At 38.0% G+C, this 18,485-nt stretch overlaps 1 protein-coding gene across 4 annotated transcripts; it reads left to right on the top strand.

The window, feature by feature from the left end:
• The first annotated feature begins 1,085 nt into the window (after positions 1-1,085).
• On the top strand, positions 1,086-16,516 carry tmtc4 (transmembrane O-mannosyltransferase targeting cadherins 4). 4 transcript variants are annotated; one of them, XM_084122843.1, is made up of 18 exons: positions 1,086-1,540; positions 1,652-1,851; positions 2,383-2,498; positions 3,014-3,230; positions 3,945-4,029; positions 5,042-5,136; positions 5,287-5,379; positions 5,457-5,618; positions 7,662-7,864; positions 9,028-9,202; positions 9,346-9,477; positions 9,770-9,849; positions 10,007-10,114; positions 10,215-10,356; positions 12,048-12,162; positions 15,765-15,877; positions 15,991-16,060; positions 16,282-16,516. In XM_084122843.1, exons 2-18 carry the CDS (start codon positions 1,690-1,692, stop codon positions 16,428-16,430), a joined length of 2,217 nt encoding a protein of 738 aa, XP_083978969.1. In that variant the 5' UTR covers positions 1,086-1,540; positions 1,652-1,689; the 3' UTR covers positions 16,431-16,516. The 4 variants fall into 4 exon arrangements, with proteins under 4 accessions (XP_083978969.1, XP_083978970.1, XP_083978971.1 ...); XM_084122844.1 differs by having other exon boundaries at positions 1,096-1,296; positions 1,656-1,851; XM_084122845.1 differs by having other exon boundaries at positions 1,096-1,296.
• The last annotated feature ends 1,969 nt before the right edge of the window (positions 16,517-18,485 follow it).

Raw genomic sequence — 18,485 nt, 5'->3', positions numbered from 1 at the left:
CTCTATTATGTACCCATGTCTTAATGCCAGAGACCGCACTATATCTCTATATGACATTCCTAATTCAAAGTAAAATGTTATTTCATCAGTCATCTCCATCTCCGACTGCTATGGTTATTGACCGGTGTGGTAGCCTACCCTCAACATAACTCGTGGCCACGAGAAATAAATGTCATTCTCTCAAAATATGAAGTCGTGGTCACAAGAAAAATATATCGTTCCCTCAACATATGATCTCGAGGCCACGACTTTACGACTTTCATAATGATCTCATGGCCACGATTTATTATCACATTCCCCTTTATATGTTGTGGCCACGACAAACTAAGTGAACCGAACCCGATCACCGTATATATGCACTACGTAAATTTTGTAATGTTATTTTCTCACTAAACATCGGAGTCTGATCCAATCAAACTGATGTTGTTGACTCGCTCCATTGTTAAGTTGTGTCTTCAGTTAGGCTACATTGCGTTTGTTTTTATATTGTTAAGTACTTTTATGTTATGCTTTGAAAAATATCTATATGTAACATATAATTAGCATTATTATGGGATTCATTGTAGCCTCTGATAATTGCAAAATGGCGGCGCCAGGGGGAATAGACTTTAAAAAGGGGGCACTTTATACAATAAAGATCCTTTTATAGAAAACTAATTTGATATTAATATAATATGTATAAATATATTCTAATGATATTTGTCAAAAATGGCAACAACAAAAAAAGAAAGAAAGAAAGAAAAAAGACTGCAGCTAATGCTGGCATCATATCGGAAATGTCCTAACGTTACTTCCCACTTCTGATTTCGTGATTACTTATCGCGTTCAGATTTTGACTTGAGAGGACGTTCAAAACGTTAGAAAACTAGCATAATTCCGATAGCACGTGAAGGCATGCATGCAGGCAGCCATAGTTCATTTAGGACATGTTGTTTAAAAAGTTTAGATAAAGTATACCACATCGCACTGCTGTCGCTTAACATTTCATGTGATGTAGCCATTACTGTGAATTATTTTTCATTTGTTTGTATGAGTCCTCACATTATTTCCACTTGGCTGGCTCAGGTCACGTGACGTCACAGTCTATTCTTCTCCGCGCGCTAGCAGGAAGTACAGCGAGAGAGGCTCATTCAGGGATCAGCCATCGTCTAGCCACGTATTAAGCATTTGTTTTCACATTCGTGGGGTTTCGCGATATGTGCATCGTATTTATGTGACACAAGTGATTTAAAGCCTGTATTGCTCGTCTCCTACAGATTGCACATCGTCTTCTTCGGCGGGCAGACAGTTATTGACGTCAGTGCACGTTTATACTATTAATATTTGTGAATCATGTTTTGACGATTGTCATTCGCGCGCGAGCAGAATATATGTGTAGAAAACGTAGAAAGTGTGAATGGTTTAGTATCCTTTGCTCGCCGTGACAGCCGGTTGCTATGCATTGCATGCATCTGTGTATACAACCATGCAGCAGCATAGCATGCAACTGTGCTGAGATGTCACACTGCCTTTTCTAACAGATCTCTTTAGTATACAGTAGGTATGTTTCCAGTATGTTCACCCTTCTTGTAAAATGTTTTGATTTTGGAAGTCTTTTTTGGGGTGTTAGTTTGCTATTTAAACCTCCAACCTGCTTTCTTTGTTCTGCAAGACAGTGGTGGGTCAGAATGAACAGAGACCTCATGAAAGATGGTGCTTTCTGAGCCTTACTGGGATCATCACATCCCCCTGCCAAAACTGGGACCCTTGCACTCCAGGCTGGTCACTGCCTTTGTTGCCCTGATCTGTTTCATAAACAGCCATGATGGGGACTTTGTCTTTGATGATTCAGAAGCCATCATCAATAACAAGGTATTAACCCCTCCCTAAACCCTGGTTACTTAAATATTTATTCAGATGTTTATTATGAAAGGAATAGTTTATCTAAAAATCTAAATTCTGATATCGTTTATTTGCCCTCATGTTGTTCCAAACCCAATTCATTGGAGTTGACAATGGATGGTGACCAAGTATTGGCCATTCATTTCAACTGTATGAAAAAACAGCTTTGCCATTCTGTTTTGAGTAATTTAATTTTTACATTTTGGGGAAAGCCCCCCTTTAAATTTTCTTCAATTGTGATCTCAACATACATATATTTGCAGACTTTTACATTACATTCTCAACCAATTTCTCCTGTATAGTCTTAAGTTTTGTTGATTGGCTGTTATCTCAAGTCTACTGGATTGCATTATTTTGTGTGTATATATCTAATACTTTTGTAATATTTGCATAATATTTATGCAAAATATTTAAAGAAATGATTATATTTTCTTCCATATGATAATAAATAAATGTAAGTATTTTTGTATGGCAAGCCATTGCGATTTCTACACTTTGTAGGATTTGAATCCTGGCACTCCTCTGAGTAACATCTGGAAAAATGACTTTTGGGGAAGTAACTTAAGTAGTAACTCCAGTCACAAATCCTACCGGCCGCTGACTGTCCTGACCTTCAGGTACGTTACCACAAAGACAAAAGTGTCTTTCAATTACTGCTGTGTGACTGATGATTAACACAAGGTAATAGGGCAATTTGCTTATAGTGAATATTGTCAAACCTCTTTGCATGCATTAGATGTGTGGACTTGTAATTTTATTCTCAGTGGGAAATCAAAAGAGGTCCCTCAAGTGCTTCCTCACCAAACGCCACAATAATTGACATTAAAATTGGATGCATATATTGCTTTTTTTTCAAACTCATTTCAGAATTGTCTTTGGCATTTGACTGCTTACTGTGAGGAAACTATATAGGGGGCGTAATTCATGTCCTGCATGCTGCTAATGAGAATGACATCGTTTTGCATCAGTAATGGCCCGTTATCCCAACTCAACCATAAAAGTTAGTCTATAATGCTGCTATGTCTGTATGCCATCATATCTCTGCTTGTTTGTGTTTCAGAAATACAAAACTTTTGTGATCACAGTAGTCAAAGTTGGTTTTAATTATTCTGGATGTTATTTATTTTCCCAGGATCAACTACCTCTTGGCCGGTGGATTGCATCCAATCGGCTTCCACACGCTCAACGTTGCCCTCCACTGTGTTATTTCGATGTTAATGATCGATGTGTTTGCAATATTAATTGGCGGCCTGGTTCACGATGGAAGAGGGGCGAAACTCAATCTCTCTCCGAAAGCTTCCTTGCTGGCTGCGCTCTTCTTTGCTGCACATCCAGTTCACACGGAAAGTGTAAGTAGAGTGGGAAGACGTGATTCAGCAGGCTGTCTCTGCCCGGTAAACAATCTTTGTCTACAATGCTCCACATCACAATGTTCATTGATGTTGCATGAAATATACATTACAAGGCCTATGGAGAAGAAAGCTTCACGCAGCTGGTGTGCATCACATAGGTGGGCTCTACAGTCAGCCGTGGCTATTAACAGTTACGAACGCTCGCTCTGACCTGCCACGGATGCGTCCGAGCACGGCAGAGACTGGCAATGCTCCGGTATCTGCTCTTTAATCAGGTTCAGAAAGACCGGCCCTGGACCTGGAGGGGGTGAGGTTCAGAAAGACCACTGACTTAGGGCCTACGGGATGTATCAAAGAAGGTGGCCCCAGGACTCCAGCCAGGGCCGACTGCAGTTCTGTAATGAGTGCTGCCTCCTGCCTCCACCGTTAATTTGACACTGCCAGAAATACAGGCAATTTCACAGACGAAAGGATGGCGAAGGATGTTTTTATGCTGCCCATTTTTGTCTTTAATGTACAAGCAGGATTTCATTAGTTTAGGTGTAGATGCAGAATGCGTAGATGCTATTAGAACGAATGCCCCCGGGGGGGATTTCACAGCCGTGACCTGCTTGATGACGGATGATGCTTGATGTAACAATGTCCTTTAGCTCTCTAAAGTATATAGTTGATCTTATGAATAATCATTTTTGTTGGCTCTTTGTCTTGTAGGTGGCTGGCATTGTTGGCAGAGCAGATTTGTTGTGTGCCCTCTTTTTTCAACTCTCTTTTCTGGTTTACTGCAGAGCGTTTCAAGGTCAGTTGATAAACTGAAGCACTAGTCTTTGTTACAGTTATTATGGCAATTTTATTATGTTAAATTACAGCAATAAAATTTGAAAGGAATAATTTTTTTTTATTTTTTTTATTCGGTCATCATTTACTCTGCTGTTCTAAACTTTATTGTATCTGTGGAACATCGTCCTTCTGGTGAGGCGTTAAACCAAGGTCCTGACTCTCTGTGGTCATTAAAAATCCCAGGATGTCCTTCGAAAAAAGAGTAGGGGTTTAACCCCGTCATCCTGGCCAAATTTGCCCTTTGGCCTCTGTCCATCATGGCCTCCTATTCATCCCCATATATACTGATTGGCTTCATCACTCTGTCTCCTCTCCACCAATAAGGTGGTGTTCGTTGCAGTTCTGGTGCACCATGGCTGCCGTTGCATCATCCAGGTGGACATGTAATGCACTTTGAGTGCTGAGAAAAGCACTATATAAATGTAACGAATAAAAGGAAAAATTTCAAAAATTGCACTGGTTGCTCTTTTCCATGAAGTTGGTCTCTGATTTTGACTTCAGGTTTTCAGGATTCAAAAAAGACACAAGCAGCATAAAAGCATCACAAAAGTAGTCCATTTAACTTGTGTACTGTATTGTAAATCTTCTGATGTCTTACGTTTGATTTTTTCAATGACAATTTAACCTCTTCAAAAAGATGGGATCATACAGGTTTTGTGAACTTGATCCACTGAGAAAAGATCAGAGTTATTTGTTCATGAACTCTATATACCTCTTTAAGGATACTTTTATAGTGCTTTTATGTGCTATTTGAAGATTTAAAGCGTAATTCCTCATTCATTGTAATTGTATAAAAAAGAAAGCAAGTCATACAAGTTTGAACAGTGGAGAAATAATGACTGCATTTACATTTTTGGGTGAATTAATCCTTTAATTTACAGACACTGCATGTTGGAATATTGCTGAAAAAATGTCTTTCTTTGTACCAAGCATACTGTTTTATTTAGTTGCTCTTGAATTTTTCTCTGTAGGTGGTGATAGAAAGTTCTCTGTGTTGTGGATATTTGGCAGCATTCTTCTTTGTGCAGTAGCCATGCTGTGCAAGGAGCAAGGCATTACGGTTTTGGTGAGTGAAAATGTATACATTTGAGATCTGCAGATCAAATACAGTATATGGTATTAGCATATAAATATTAGATAATCCCACATCTATTTTTACAATACATATCCTTGATCATCTATAAAATATTCTTGTTCTTTTCTTCCGTGTCTGAAGGGGGTGAATGCTGCTTATGATATTCTCATGGTCTGTAATCTGAACATATATGAACTCGCTCACCGGCTGCTGTCCAGGAGAAAATCAGCTGATGTAAGTGTCTTACTCACAGTCGCTCTTTAGACCCAAACAAACTTTGGATTGATATATATTTTCTCTTTTACACCCAGGTTGGTGGGTTAGTGCAGAGCGGTTTGCTTATGAGGTTGGCTCTTCTCTTTCTTGGTGGTTCCTTTCTTTTGTATGCAAGATGGAGGATCATGGGAACTGGGCCTCCATCTTTCACTGAGGTGGATAACCCAGCATCCTTTGCTGAAAATGTTATCTTAAGGGTAAGCAGTCCTTTCAGTTTGGGTTTTTGAACGGCACTTTTGATTGGGCTGCACGATATTGAAGAAAAATGTGATAACTCTTTAAATAATGCAATTCAATATGTGATACGATAATGTTATTAAACAACAGAAACTGAATAATCAAATGTAAAAATAAAACACTGCTTAGTCTTCACTGTATGAATCAAATACAGTATATACTGATGCCTATTAAAGCTGCTGTCACTTTAAGAGCTGTATGGATCCAAGATATTGTTACGTGTGCTTTCTTTCTCAACTTTTTACTCCACTTAAAGGTAGGGTAGGTAGGATTTTTATAAAAAACTTTTTTTCAAATTTGTTTAAACTGTCTTTATATACCAATACATAATTAAAATGTAAGTGCTCTGAAAAAGAGAGTTTAAAAATCGAGTGACTGTAGACCTTTTAATCTGCAATAAACACAGCTCATTATTTCTATTCGGGACGAAACAATTGATTGGTTTGGGCGACTGTCACTCACTCTCGCAACCATGGCTACCACCACTGTTGCTAGATCTGCCCATATGCGCGCGCACCCGTTTGATTTGAGGGGAGTGCAAGAGAGGCGCGGAACCTACGAAGAGTAAAATTATGGCAGAGAAAGAGCATTCAAAATTCAAAGCACCTGCATATGCAGTCAGCGAAGGCAAACAAGGCAAAAACTACTTCCTCGGACCCTGGTTGCCCGCACTCTTGAACGACCTCCTCTGCTTCGCCCTCGACCCCGGACCTGTCCTTGAACCGACGATGCGGTACTTGTCACCGGAGTGTAACGTTAGTCCTCATCAGAGTCAACAATGTTTTCATCATGTAAACTCTTACATGCAAAACACCGTATATGTTATGACTCTTACACGAAATTCACCTTCATCACAGTTTAAGTGATGGTAATGGAAAAACGTGCATCAATGCAACCTGTTTTTAGCTTTGCCTTATAAATATAGCTCGTTACCTATAGCCTAAATATAGCTCGTTACCGAATCAAACAAAATATTTTTAACTTTACCCGTATCGATATGCTAGCTTGATAGTGAGTACTAAAAGCCATCTTATTTGTTTATATTTATAGTGATAAAGTTAGGTATTTTATTACATGTGATTATGACATGATGTCACTGCATGCACTGGGCTCCTTCCTCTCCACTCGTCTCAGGTAAATAAATGCATCTTCATGAGCATTTGGCGTTGCGCGTTCATGTGTTTTGGGGGCGTGTCTTTGGAAGGAGCCCAGAAGGGAGGGGGTGGAGTAAATGGAAATAATTAGCTGTGTTTACAACAGTCGTGAGAGGTCTACAGACACTCGATTTTTATACTCTCTTTTTCAGAGTACTTATATTTTAATTATGTATTGGTATATAAGGACAGTTTAAACAAATTTGGAATGTCTACCTACCCTACCTTTAAGACATAAATGACTTGTTTACATGAATACTCACAAAGTTTGGCAATTTGCATAATTTGTGTGTTTTTGGCCATATAAGCTGCGGAAGAGAACTGAAATCGTAATTATGTGCTGTCCTAGTGACTACTTCCTGTGCACATGAGTACTTCGCTTTATTGCGCCTAATAACATTAAGCATGTCACATGTATGTATATGTCTAGTCTATTTGCTGCTGTCTGTGTCAACCTAAAACTTAGACTTTTCATAATCTTTTAGAATATCATAAGCCATTTGCAATATTCCGATAATTTCTATATATTATGCAGCCCTATCTTTTGAAGTTTTTTTTTATAATATTCTTGTGATACTGTTAATATGTATTTTTACTATACATTTTATATCAATGTATTTTTGTAGTTAAAAATTGTATTTAGAAGAAAAAAGGACTTGTTTACATGACACTGTTTTCACTGTATATATATACATATGTATATTAATAATTATAAAAATAATTAGTAATATAATAATCATTTTAAAATGTATTCATAAACTGTACTCTTTAATATAACTTCTTAGTCATTTTCCCCATGCAGACTGTGTTTTCACATGTTCCTCTTCTCTGCTCTCCTTCAATCTTCAGATTGTGAACTATAATTACTACTACTCCTTGAATGCCTGGCTGCTGCTGTGTCCCTGGTGGTTGTGTTTTGATTGGTCAATGGGCTGTGTGCCTCTGATCAAATCAGCCACTGATTGGAGGATTGTCTGGCCTCTTGTGTTATGGTGCTGTCTGATGGGCTTGGTAAGCCAAGCCCTGTGCTCACAGGACAGCAATAAAAGAAGGTAAGCACTGTATCAAAACAAGACATGCTTTGTGTAGTGATGATTTGAAGAAGACAGCCTAGTTGTTGTTACCTGAACATTTATTTCTATACAGTTGTCATACTGTAATACTACTTTAAGACTTATTTTAATGGATAGATCACATATATTACTTGTATCATTTAAATCCAATCCTGTTTTCTTTGGGTTTTTTTCCCCCTGAAACACAAAATACAAAAATACTCCTTATTCAAATTCTCCTTATGGAAAAGTAATGGCAACTAAAATTATTGGCAACTATTTCTTCTATGTTTAATACATTAAGTTTGGGCTGTGATAATACAATCACATTTTTGTCTTAAAATATTGCATCAATATATGTATTTTATATAAATATAAACACTACGGTTTAAAGGTTTGGGGACAGTAAGATGTCTTAAATGTTTTATAATGTTTTCTTATACTCTCCAAGGCTGAATTTATTTGAGCAAAAATACAGTAAAATCAGTATTGTAAAATATCAGTACAATTTAAAATGTTACTATTTTTATTCATTTGTCACATGATCCTTCAGAAATCATTCTAATATTTTAATTTGGTGTTTAAGAAACATTTCTTATTATCAATGTAGCCCTGCAATACACAATAATCACAAAATTAATCCAGCTTATCAAGCAGTTTTTGCACCTCAGTTCTCTTTGCTGTATGACAACAAAAAATATTCATCCTGAGTTATGAACACCCAGCATTTATGGAAATGTGAGGTCCTTGGAGGCACAGAATTTTAAAGTTATTGTTTTGTTGGGTACCAGGGCATTGTGGAATTTCAGGAAATGATCTAGCTGATGCTGTGAGTAAGGAAGCTTGATCTTCAGAGCTCAAAAAATGCCCAATTCCACCTTCAGAACTCAAACATATCATAAACACTTATATCCGCAAGAAATGGCAAGCTGAATGGCATCAGTGTATAACAAACAAACTTTACAAAATCAATTCTGTTGTTGGTGTAAAACATTGTGTCCAATTAGAAAATTGCTGGGATTATATTACCTACACATGCTGTCGAATAGGGCACTCCAGACTAACTCTAATGTTTCTGTTAATGGGTGAAGATCCAAATGAACAGCATTTATTTGAAAACTTCTTTACTGTCACTCTTGATCAATTTAATGTGTCCTGTTTAGGACTCTGACGTTTGGCTTGGTACTGCTGGTCATTCCATTCTTGCCAGCCAGTAATCTGTTCTTCAGGGTGGGGTTTGTGATAGCAGAGCGGGTGCTGTACCTCTCCTCAGCGGGCTACTGCCTCATTCTTGCCTACGCTGTGGGCTACTGTTGCTGCCACTGGAGGAAACACAAGGTATGTGACCTGTTCTACTTCCTGTTCAACCTGTTCAATTTCCCACTTATCACCTCCTAATATTCACCATCAGACCATAATTCACTGTAACTAATGTTCCGTTGAGTTTGTGTTCACGTCTCGTGTCTGTGGGATGACCGCAGAGGCTGCTGAGAGCGGCCACGTTGACGCTGCTGTGTGTGAACGTGGCTCGCTCTGCACAGCGCAGTCAGCAGTGGAGGTCTGAACAGAGTCTCTTCACCAGCGCCCTGTCTGTCTGCCCGCTCAACGCCAAGGTGAGACTGCACACCTTCCCCTTCATACTGCAGTTTAACTCAACTCCATTGGTGAAATCCATTATGGTAACTTCAGCTTACCCATCAACACCCAAAATGCCTTGAGGAAGAGACTGAACTGAACCTGTAATAAGTGTTCTGTGAGTCAGTCTGGATTTGAAGCATCAAGCTAAAAAAATAAATAAAAATAAAATAAATAAAATATTTGTTCTCAATTGTATTCAGTCCAGTTTTGCACACCAGTGAGTTCATTAGCTTGATGAGCTCTCTAACTTTCTCCTTCCTTGCACAGGTGCATTATAATGTTGGCAAAAGCCTTGCTGACAGAGGCAACCAGAGTGCTGCTGTCAAGTACTACAGGGAGGCAGTGAGGTAAAAAAAAAAAAAGAAGTCATGACTGCATCATATTCGGTTTGGCAAACACTCAAAACTTTCCACTTTCAACAGTGCAGTGTAGTGTCTATTATGCGACATATAAATTAGTTCACCTTATTTCCATATATGCTTTTTCTGTTTGTTGTTGGTACAGATTACACCCCAAGTACGTTCATGCTATGAACAACCTTGGCAATATATTAAAGGAAAGAAACGAGTTAAGGGAAGCCGAAGAGCTCCTGTCAGCTGCGGTTTACATCCAGTGAGTAAAGATTTTGAGTTCAAATATATCAGTGCTGTTGTTATGAAGCCTTAATTCATCCTTGTAAATCATTCTGCTGTGTTTCTTTGATTTGGTTTAGGCCTGATTTTGCTGCAGCTTGGATGAATTTGGGTATTGTTCAAAACAGTCTGAAAAAGTTTGACAAGGCTGAACAGAGCTATCGGAATGCCATTCGATTCAGGAAAAAGTACCCGGACTGTTATTATAATTTGGGACGTCTGGTAAGCGATTAGTTTTCTCTGTAATTTGCATACAGCCTTCAATGCATTTAAAGCATGTTTTCTTTCTTATGATAGACATTTCCCCATATTCTCCATAAACATCAATTTCATTAATCTGAACAGCATGGATTTTTATTATGTCTAGTGTGCTTTTGGTCCTTAGCTATTATATTCACTCTTCCTGTATGAGTACAAACCAACATGGTGCAATTTATTATCAATTATGGCAAGAAATTGGCTATTCCGCTCTAAATATTGCCAATTTGATGTGTAATGACATGCTATTTTTGTGTTAATGAAGATTTGATTCCTGTACTCTATGAATTATCAACTTCAGAGCAGTTTTATCTAGGGGTGTAACGATACACTCATGTCACAATTCGATAAAAATTGCGATACTGAGCTCACGATACAATACTATCGTGATATTTCAAGCCAAAATAAAGGAGAGGTTTTTATTATTATATTTACTTTATTATTATCATTAAAATAATAATAATATTATTATTATTTTATAATTATCAGGACCCACAAATATTCCCCCCATTGCATTATTATACATTATATTCAACATTATATATAGTAGTTTAATGGAGTAATTTCAATGAAATGCCGTAAACTTCCAATGCAGGCATTTGTTGGATTTGCACAGACTTTCCCGGAGCTTGCTTTGTTCCGCTTCTCCTGCTATTAATGCACAATACATATAAGAAACCATCAGAAACGTTTTGAATAATCATAATTCTAAAACTAAATGTGAGATGGTGATTAAAATTATGTTTGTGCTTTCACTTTGAGGAGTGTTTAGTGCCTTCAGATGATTGATGCAATCAATCACAGTTCTAATCGCAAGAAAGCTTGTCAAAATGACTATTCCCAAACTGTCAATGGTTAGTACATACAAAAATTTTAGTTCTGCTTTTATTCTTTCTCATGTTGTTTTTGCGTGTCACGCAAGCATTTGAATGTCCGTGTTTACTACAGTATGCGCATTGTTGTAAATCTGTTCATAAAGCCATCGTGTCTCTTCAAAATACTTGCACTGCGTCCGAAATCAAATACTTCCATATTATATATCAACACAAGTTAGTTCAAATAATAATGTAGTACCTACTCAGACTGTATGTGATTTCAGATGCACCGTTGGATTTGGATTAGACCACTCGATTGATTATTTTTACGATGCCATTATGATTTTTTTTTGTAGATCTTTTAAGTTTTAAAGGAATGGACTTTAAATGGAGGGACAGAAATATCTCAGGTTTCATAAAAAATATCTTCGTTTGTGCTTGGAAGTTAAATGAAAATCTTATAGGTTTGAAACAACATGGGGGTGAGTACATGATGACAGAATCTACATTTTTGGGTGGATTACTTTATAAATACAGTAAGCTGAGACTATCACGAATCATATCGTTTACATCAACAATACATGTCGTCGCGTTTTCACATCTCGATATAACGATGTATTGTTACACCCTTAGTTTTATCAAAGATGTGGACTAGTGGTTAATCAACACGCTTCAGAGTCGTGTTGAGCTTTGTTGCTCATGCAGGAAATGCTAGTTTGAATCCCACCTAAATCATTTCATTGCCCTTTCCCCCCTTTTTTCCTCCTAGAATAAAATTATTTAAAAAATGACAGTGTAAAGCATAAGACTTTTTTGGGTGCTTGTTTGTTTTATCTCTAGTATGCAGACCTGAACCGCAGCATTGACGCGCTAAATGCCTGGAGGAACGCCACCATGCTGAAGCCTGACCACAGCCTGGCCTGGAACAACATGGTCATACTGTTGGACAACACTGGTAAGGTGGAGTTGGAATTTATTGGGTTTGATTAAAAGGTCAGTTCATCCTGTCACAAAAAGGGAAAATTAGTATACTTGTTGCTGATGTACTACATGTAGTCTGGAATACTTGATTCTGATTGGTCTGTTGCTGCATTCCATGGTCAATTATTTTATTTAATGACTGCTAATTATTTAATTATACATTGTCCCTACATAGCAACATAGCGTCTTATATTACTCTGCAGTCTCTTTCTTCTCACATACTAAGGGGCTGTTTACACCTGGCCACTTCATGCGTTTTCTGTGATCGGATAGCTATCCGATCATGAAAAGACCAGGTGTAAATGCCCTCCGAAACGCATTCGAGACGGATTTGAATCCGATCGCTCAAATCACTTCAGGAGGAGGTCTGGGCCGTATTCCGGACGAAAGTGGACAAGTGTAAATGCATCTGGTTGTTGAAACCACATATGTAAATTTTACTCCTCCCAAAAATGCTAAAAAATAAACGTGTGAGAGCATGTTATAGGCTGTGTCATGTTATAGCCAGATATGATGACGCTACTGCAACACGCATCATCGCAGATGTGCAGCTGAGCATGTATTCATTAAGCCAATGTGCAAACTATCGCAAATCAAAGTGAGAGTAAGTTGCAGACTCTTAACACACAATCATCATCATTAAAAGTAAAGAAACGAAATGATCTTACCAAGGCTGTTGCCGCTCTCTCTTTGATTTTGAAATTTTAGCTGATGATCAATAAAATGCAGCTCATATCTGATGCTTTCGGTGACGTGCACTCCATTAAATCTGCATATAGCGCGGGAATTGAAGATCGGATTTATATCCATTTTGCAAAAACACATTTATGTGACCAGGTGTAAATGGAAACGTTTTGATAAATCAGATAGCTATCCGATCTGAGAAAACGCATGAAGTGGCCAGGTGTAAACAACCCCTAAAATAATTGTAACTTATTTCAATATTTCATGTTTATTTGTTTGTTTAATTGGTGTATATATGTGCGATAGTGAGCCTTACATTGGGGTCCTTATCGGAGTTCAGTTTGTGGACTGTACATAGTCTTTTGCATGTATCACAGTTTAACAATGCAGTATAGATTCGTATTGTTAAGTACAGACAGGGCCAGTCATGTATGTATAAGCTGAGTGAATGTTCTCATTAAACATGACCTTGACCCTGCCCTTGGGGGTAAACAGATGATCTTGGCTTCCTCCCAATTCTTCCCGCCTTGTCGTTTTCGTCTGGTGTGTCCCAAGTATAGCCGTGGCTCATAGCTGTGTGTGTGATAGAAGGAGAGAGAGAGGTGTGAACTTCCATTCTGCAGATGCTGAGCGTCAGGTGCACGCTGCCACATGGGGCCATGCTGCATAATTAGTTCACCCTTTACAACAATTAACTCCTGCACCCCATCTTCACCCCCTCTTCTCGTCACAGACCCTACACGGATACCTTAGCAACTTAGTTTCTATTAGAATTGTCCGGTAACCTTTTAATGTTTTGTCTTTGTTTGATATAATTAGCACGTTGAGTAATATAGTTGGGCAAGTTTAACATACTTTGGGATGTGTTACAATTTACAGTCAGAACCATAACTTCAAACAAAAGTAGAATTCAGAATAATAAATGTTTAACTCAAACAGTAGAAACGTAGTTAAAAATAATCACGTCATCAGTTCAGAAGAACTGATTCACAGAAACGAATCAAACTTACCACTTTTGGCATTTTTCGATTCATGAAAGTTTTGAAAGTAGTCTAATGACAGCCTTTGGAAAAAGTAATTGTCAATCAAGAAACATTAAAATGTTATTTACTGTGTTTCTTGAATTTGTATCACCAGCAAAAATGATTGCAGATATATCTTGAATTTTGTTTATTGACCAGCCCTACTAAAAAAAATTTAATTTTTTTTATATATTTAGTTCATTTAACCATATTGATATGCATATATTTCTGTGCCTGTGTTTTTATTATTATGAGGGAACAATTTCCCCAAAAATAGCCGTTTTGACGAGATATTACAGGATTAACAGAGGATGTCTTTTCCGGGAAATGCCGGCATAAGAACCCAACATGATTAGACCGGAAGAGCAAGAATCAACAATGCTTGAAATTTATGTATTAAAAGCCTTGTGTGTTGTTTTAAAGCCACTCTTCCCTGCCGTGTGGAGAATGGCGCGATTCCCTGACAGAAGCCGTTTATTCAAACGCGTCTCCCAGGCAGGTTGGCCCTCCCTGGAGAGTCTTGGCACGGCCCATTTTCCTTGCCAAAAAAACAACAAAAAAACAACCTGGCACCAGCATCTTCACCCTCTGCATTTTCCAGTCCCAATTGATCCCCAAACCCCTCCCAAAAATAAGTCAATTATTGCAACCAGGAAATTGGAGTTTTCTCCTGCTATTGTTTTTCATTGTAAGATTAAACTGAAAAAGTATCAAGAAAGTGTGCGAACATAAAACATGAGTCATATTTAGGTTTCAACAGTGAGGAATAATCCTCAGCAGCTCATGAATTTGTTAAGGGCCAGCCAGTGAGAGAAGATCTATCTGAGCCTGTGGTCAGAGGAAGTTTTGACATCCAGATCAATAAGTCAGTAGCCCTTGTGTTGCCCTCTAATTAGGAAGCTAAAAGAATCAGCCATGTGTGGAGTGGAAAAACTCTCTTCTGGAGGCTGCTGACACACCAGAGCAATCCGCTCTGCAAAGTCAACAGAAATTACAGAAGGACGGTATACAATTCTCTGTTTGTGACATTTTGAACTATATATAAGAATGTAATCAATTTTCTCCTCATCATTCCTTAGGTTTTTAATTGGCCAATTTTATTGCTGTAAATGGTTTAATACACAACTAACGCTTTTTTTCTGTGAAAAAGATTCAAAAGTCTGGCACTAAACACTAATTAAATGTTCTTTATTTTAAATGGCTAGATTTTTACATTTTATAAAGAAAATGTGAGTGGTTTACCTGTGCAAAAATCCATACTAGGCTGTTCCAAATGATAGCCAGAGCATGATGTGCAACTGCTAAGGCGTTCTATGTGATCTTAGCACGTTGCTAGGGTTCTGAGTGGTTGCTAGGTGGTTACTTACACTGTGTAAGTTAGTAGTCACTGAAATTCTGGTCCCTAGATATTGCTTGAGGTTCGTCCTTCAGTGTAACAGACGCTATGCATGATTCTGCCTTTAGGCTTGGTGGCCGCAGCAACTTCTGGTGCGGCACAGTTTATGAAAATTAAGATTAAATTTTCTCACAAAAAACTGTCCCAAAACAGGTCGAAGCAATATTTATATTATCTACCTTCATGCTAAAGGTATTTAAAGCTTCTGAAGTTCATTACTAAGAAGTTGTTTTAATATAATATACTAAAATGTTATATGTAATATGATTGTTAGTTATTATAAATATGGGAGAATACTATACAAGAAGCTCATGTAGCACTGAGGTTTAAGCAAAATACGTAAGCATTTTGTATGTCCATTATTTTTATTTTTTTTATCACCAACCAAAAATCATTATGCCTAATCTTTTGGAAAAGTAAATGCCCAGTGGGTTAAGCAAGTTAACTATTTAATGTTTTGTCTTTTCATGAAAGGCAATCTGGCTCAGGCTGAGCTGATTGGAAAGGAAGCATTAAAGATATTGCCAAAAGATCACACCATCATGTTCTCCCTCGCCAATGTCCTTGGGAAACAGGAAAAATACAAGGTTAATACAAACTTTTTTCCATGTAGTGTTGCTTCCTCTGTGAAAATGTTACTCAAACTATTTCTTTGACAGAGAAGGAACTTTATAATAACCAATGTTCTTTTTACTCACAGGAGTCGGAAGGATTCTTTCTTAATGCTCTGAAGATCAACCCAAACGTTGCCAGTTGCCATGGTAATCTTGGTAAGTCTCCCAGGATCCCGCTGGCACTTCAGTATTGTCACAAAAACAGTTGTGCAAGTTTTGACTCCTGCAATGTTACACGATACAGGGATAAATCGGTGCGATTGAATCAATAAACAAAGCGAAGTGGCTATGATTCGTCTCCCATTCACTGGGGACCGATGCTGAGTTACTGTACAGTCCCTTGATTTAAGTGACAGGTCTTTTTTGTGTTCCTGCAGCTGTTCTTTATCACCGTTGGGGAAAACTAGACTTGGCAAAGCGGCACTATGAACTGTCTCTTCGACTGGATCCCAGCGCCCCAGGGACCAAGGAAAACTACAACATGCTGAAACGCAAAATAGAACAGAGGCAAAGGACTTTTGGATAACACTGTTTTTTGATAACTGCATGCCACAGAAGTCTTTGTACGGTCTCTACATAACTAAATAAATAAATTAATCTAATTAATGTTCACTTTTGTCTGTTATGAATATTCCCTCCTCACATGGTTGCTTCAATTCTGGCCACATTATAGTCTTTTTTTAAGGTCAAGACTATGGTTTCTTAACCGGCTCAAATGAGTTTGTCACGTGTAACTGTAGTCTCAAGACATATGGAACATATCCACTATCTTGACTTTCATCTTTGACCTCATGTTATGTCAGCTGGGCCTCTATTTATTAGTCTGTTACACTTTGTAATTGCAAAGTATGTTACTCTTGGCTATTCACCAAGAACGTACCCCACTGTGGACATTGCAACAAATTGCGTTTTAAAATGTTGAGTTACCATGAGTTGCACACACCGCTATAGGCCAATGGTTTTTGTTAGCATGTTTGTTTACACGCCTTCCGTGGTATCTGACATATGTGTCTCGAGGACTGGATCATGGCCTATTGTTCCTCCGAGTCCTCTGTAGTTAATGTCGGAAAGGTGTTTTGCGAGTCGCTGTTCTGATGTGCCGAGGCTGGGGCCGTAGGGTCACCCGAAGTAGGAAGCCGGCAGCCATGACAGCAAAGAAAACAGTGAAGCTCAGAATGGGGGCTTCAAAGGAGATGGAACGCAGTCCCTAGGGGCATCTCACACATGCTGGCTGCTCTTGAAAGTTAGTGAGCTGAGCGAGGGCTGACCTCGAGACAACTTCAGTCAACAAGTCTCCTTCTTAGTTTAAAGTGCATCGTGCTTTTATTTTTTCACCTGCTTCCTCGAGCCAACGGGACACTTTTGAAGACCAAGGATCGCAAAGATGATGCTGCTAAGATGACAGGGTTGTTGGTTCTAACGATACCATCCTTAGATCTGAAATATCAGCCTGCAGATATAATATATAGACAAAGGTATTACTAGAATCACTCTTTTGAACAACAAAAAAAGCTTTGAATTATAGTGGTAACCACTGTCTGTCTGTATTTTCATGCTATTCTTCTACTTCCCTTCACACTGCTGAAATTGAACCAACAAGGGTGGACCGGTGTCTTTCCACCTTTGCTTGAATTTCACACGTGTTGTACCCGCAATATTTTCATAGTGTTGCATAGAAGGATTACTGTGTCCAGTTGTGTTTTTACACATTACTGAGTTTAAAAGTGTGGAATCCATTGGATCTCTGCCTAGCCTCAGAGAAAGTGAACAGTTGTACTAAAATGCATGGATAGGAGGTCCATTGGTTTTTGAAAAATACAGCAAGTTAACAACAACAACAAAAAACACAGGGCTATACAGTATGCATTTGAACATTTTTGGATCATGGAGGTTCGATAAAGGATGATCAAAGTGCAGGTATTCCGGGGACAAAGGAACCTGTACAGTAATGATTATGTTCAATACATGGTGTTATATCAAGTGTAATTACATAATTCACAAGCTGGAGAGACAAATTAATGTGGCAGAGAACATCTACCTGTCAAGTTTACCTTGAAGGTCAGGGCCACTTTAATGTAAAGTCACCAAGGCTGCATTTATTTAATCACAAATTCTATAAAAACTGTAATACTGTTGTATAAGTGTTTTCTATTTGAATGTGTTTCAAAATGCAATTTATTCCCGTGTTGGCAAAGCTGAATTTTCAGCGTCATTACTCCAGTCTTCATTGTCACATGATCCTTCAGAAATATGAAGGATATGCTTCAGAATATGCTGATTTGGTGCTCAAGAAACATTTCTTATCATCAATGTTGGAAACAGCTGTGCTGCTTGATTTTTTTTTTTTTTTTTTTTTTTTTAATAACCTTTAAAACACATTCAGGTGAAAAATCTAGAGCAGAACAGTATCTTTGATTCTCTCTAGCAATGAACTTATGAAGCGTGCTAATTTTAACCTAAACTCAAAAGTATGTGGACTATGTTGCTATATAGGAATATCACAGCATGACAATTCATGCATTATTGCATTAGGTGCTTTATAAAATGGCTCTAGTATGATTTAAGTGGGCTAAATTAGATA

The sequence above is a fragment of the Abramis brama genome, assembly GCF_963993115.1.
Source record: "Abramis brama genome assembly, chromosome: 8".
Classification (NCBI taxonomy): domain Eukaryota; kingdom Metazoa; phylum Chordata; class Actinopteri; order Cypriniformes; family Leuciscidae; genus Abramis; species Abramis brama.
This window is presented reverse-complemented; position numbering and strand designations above follow the sequence as displayed.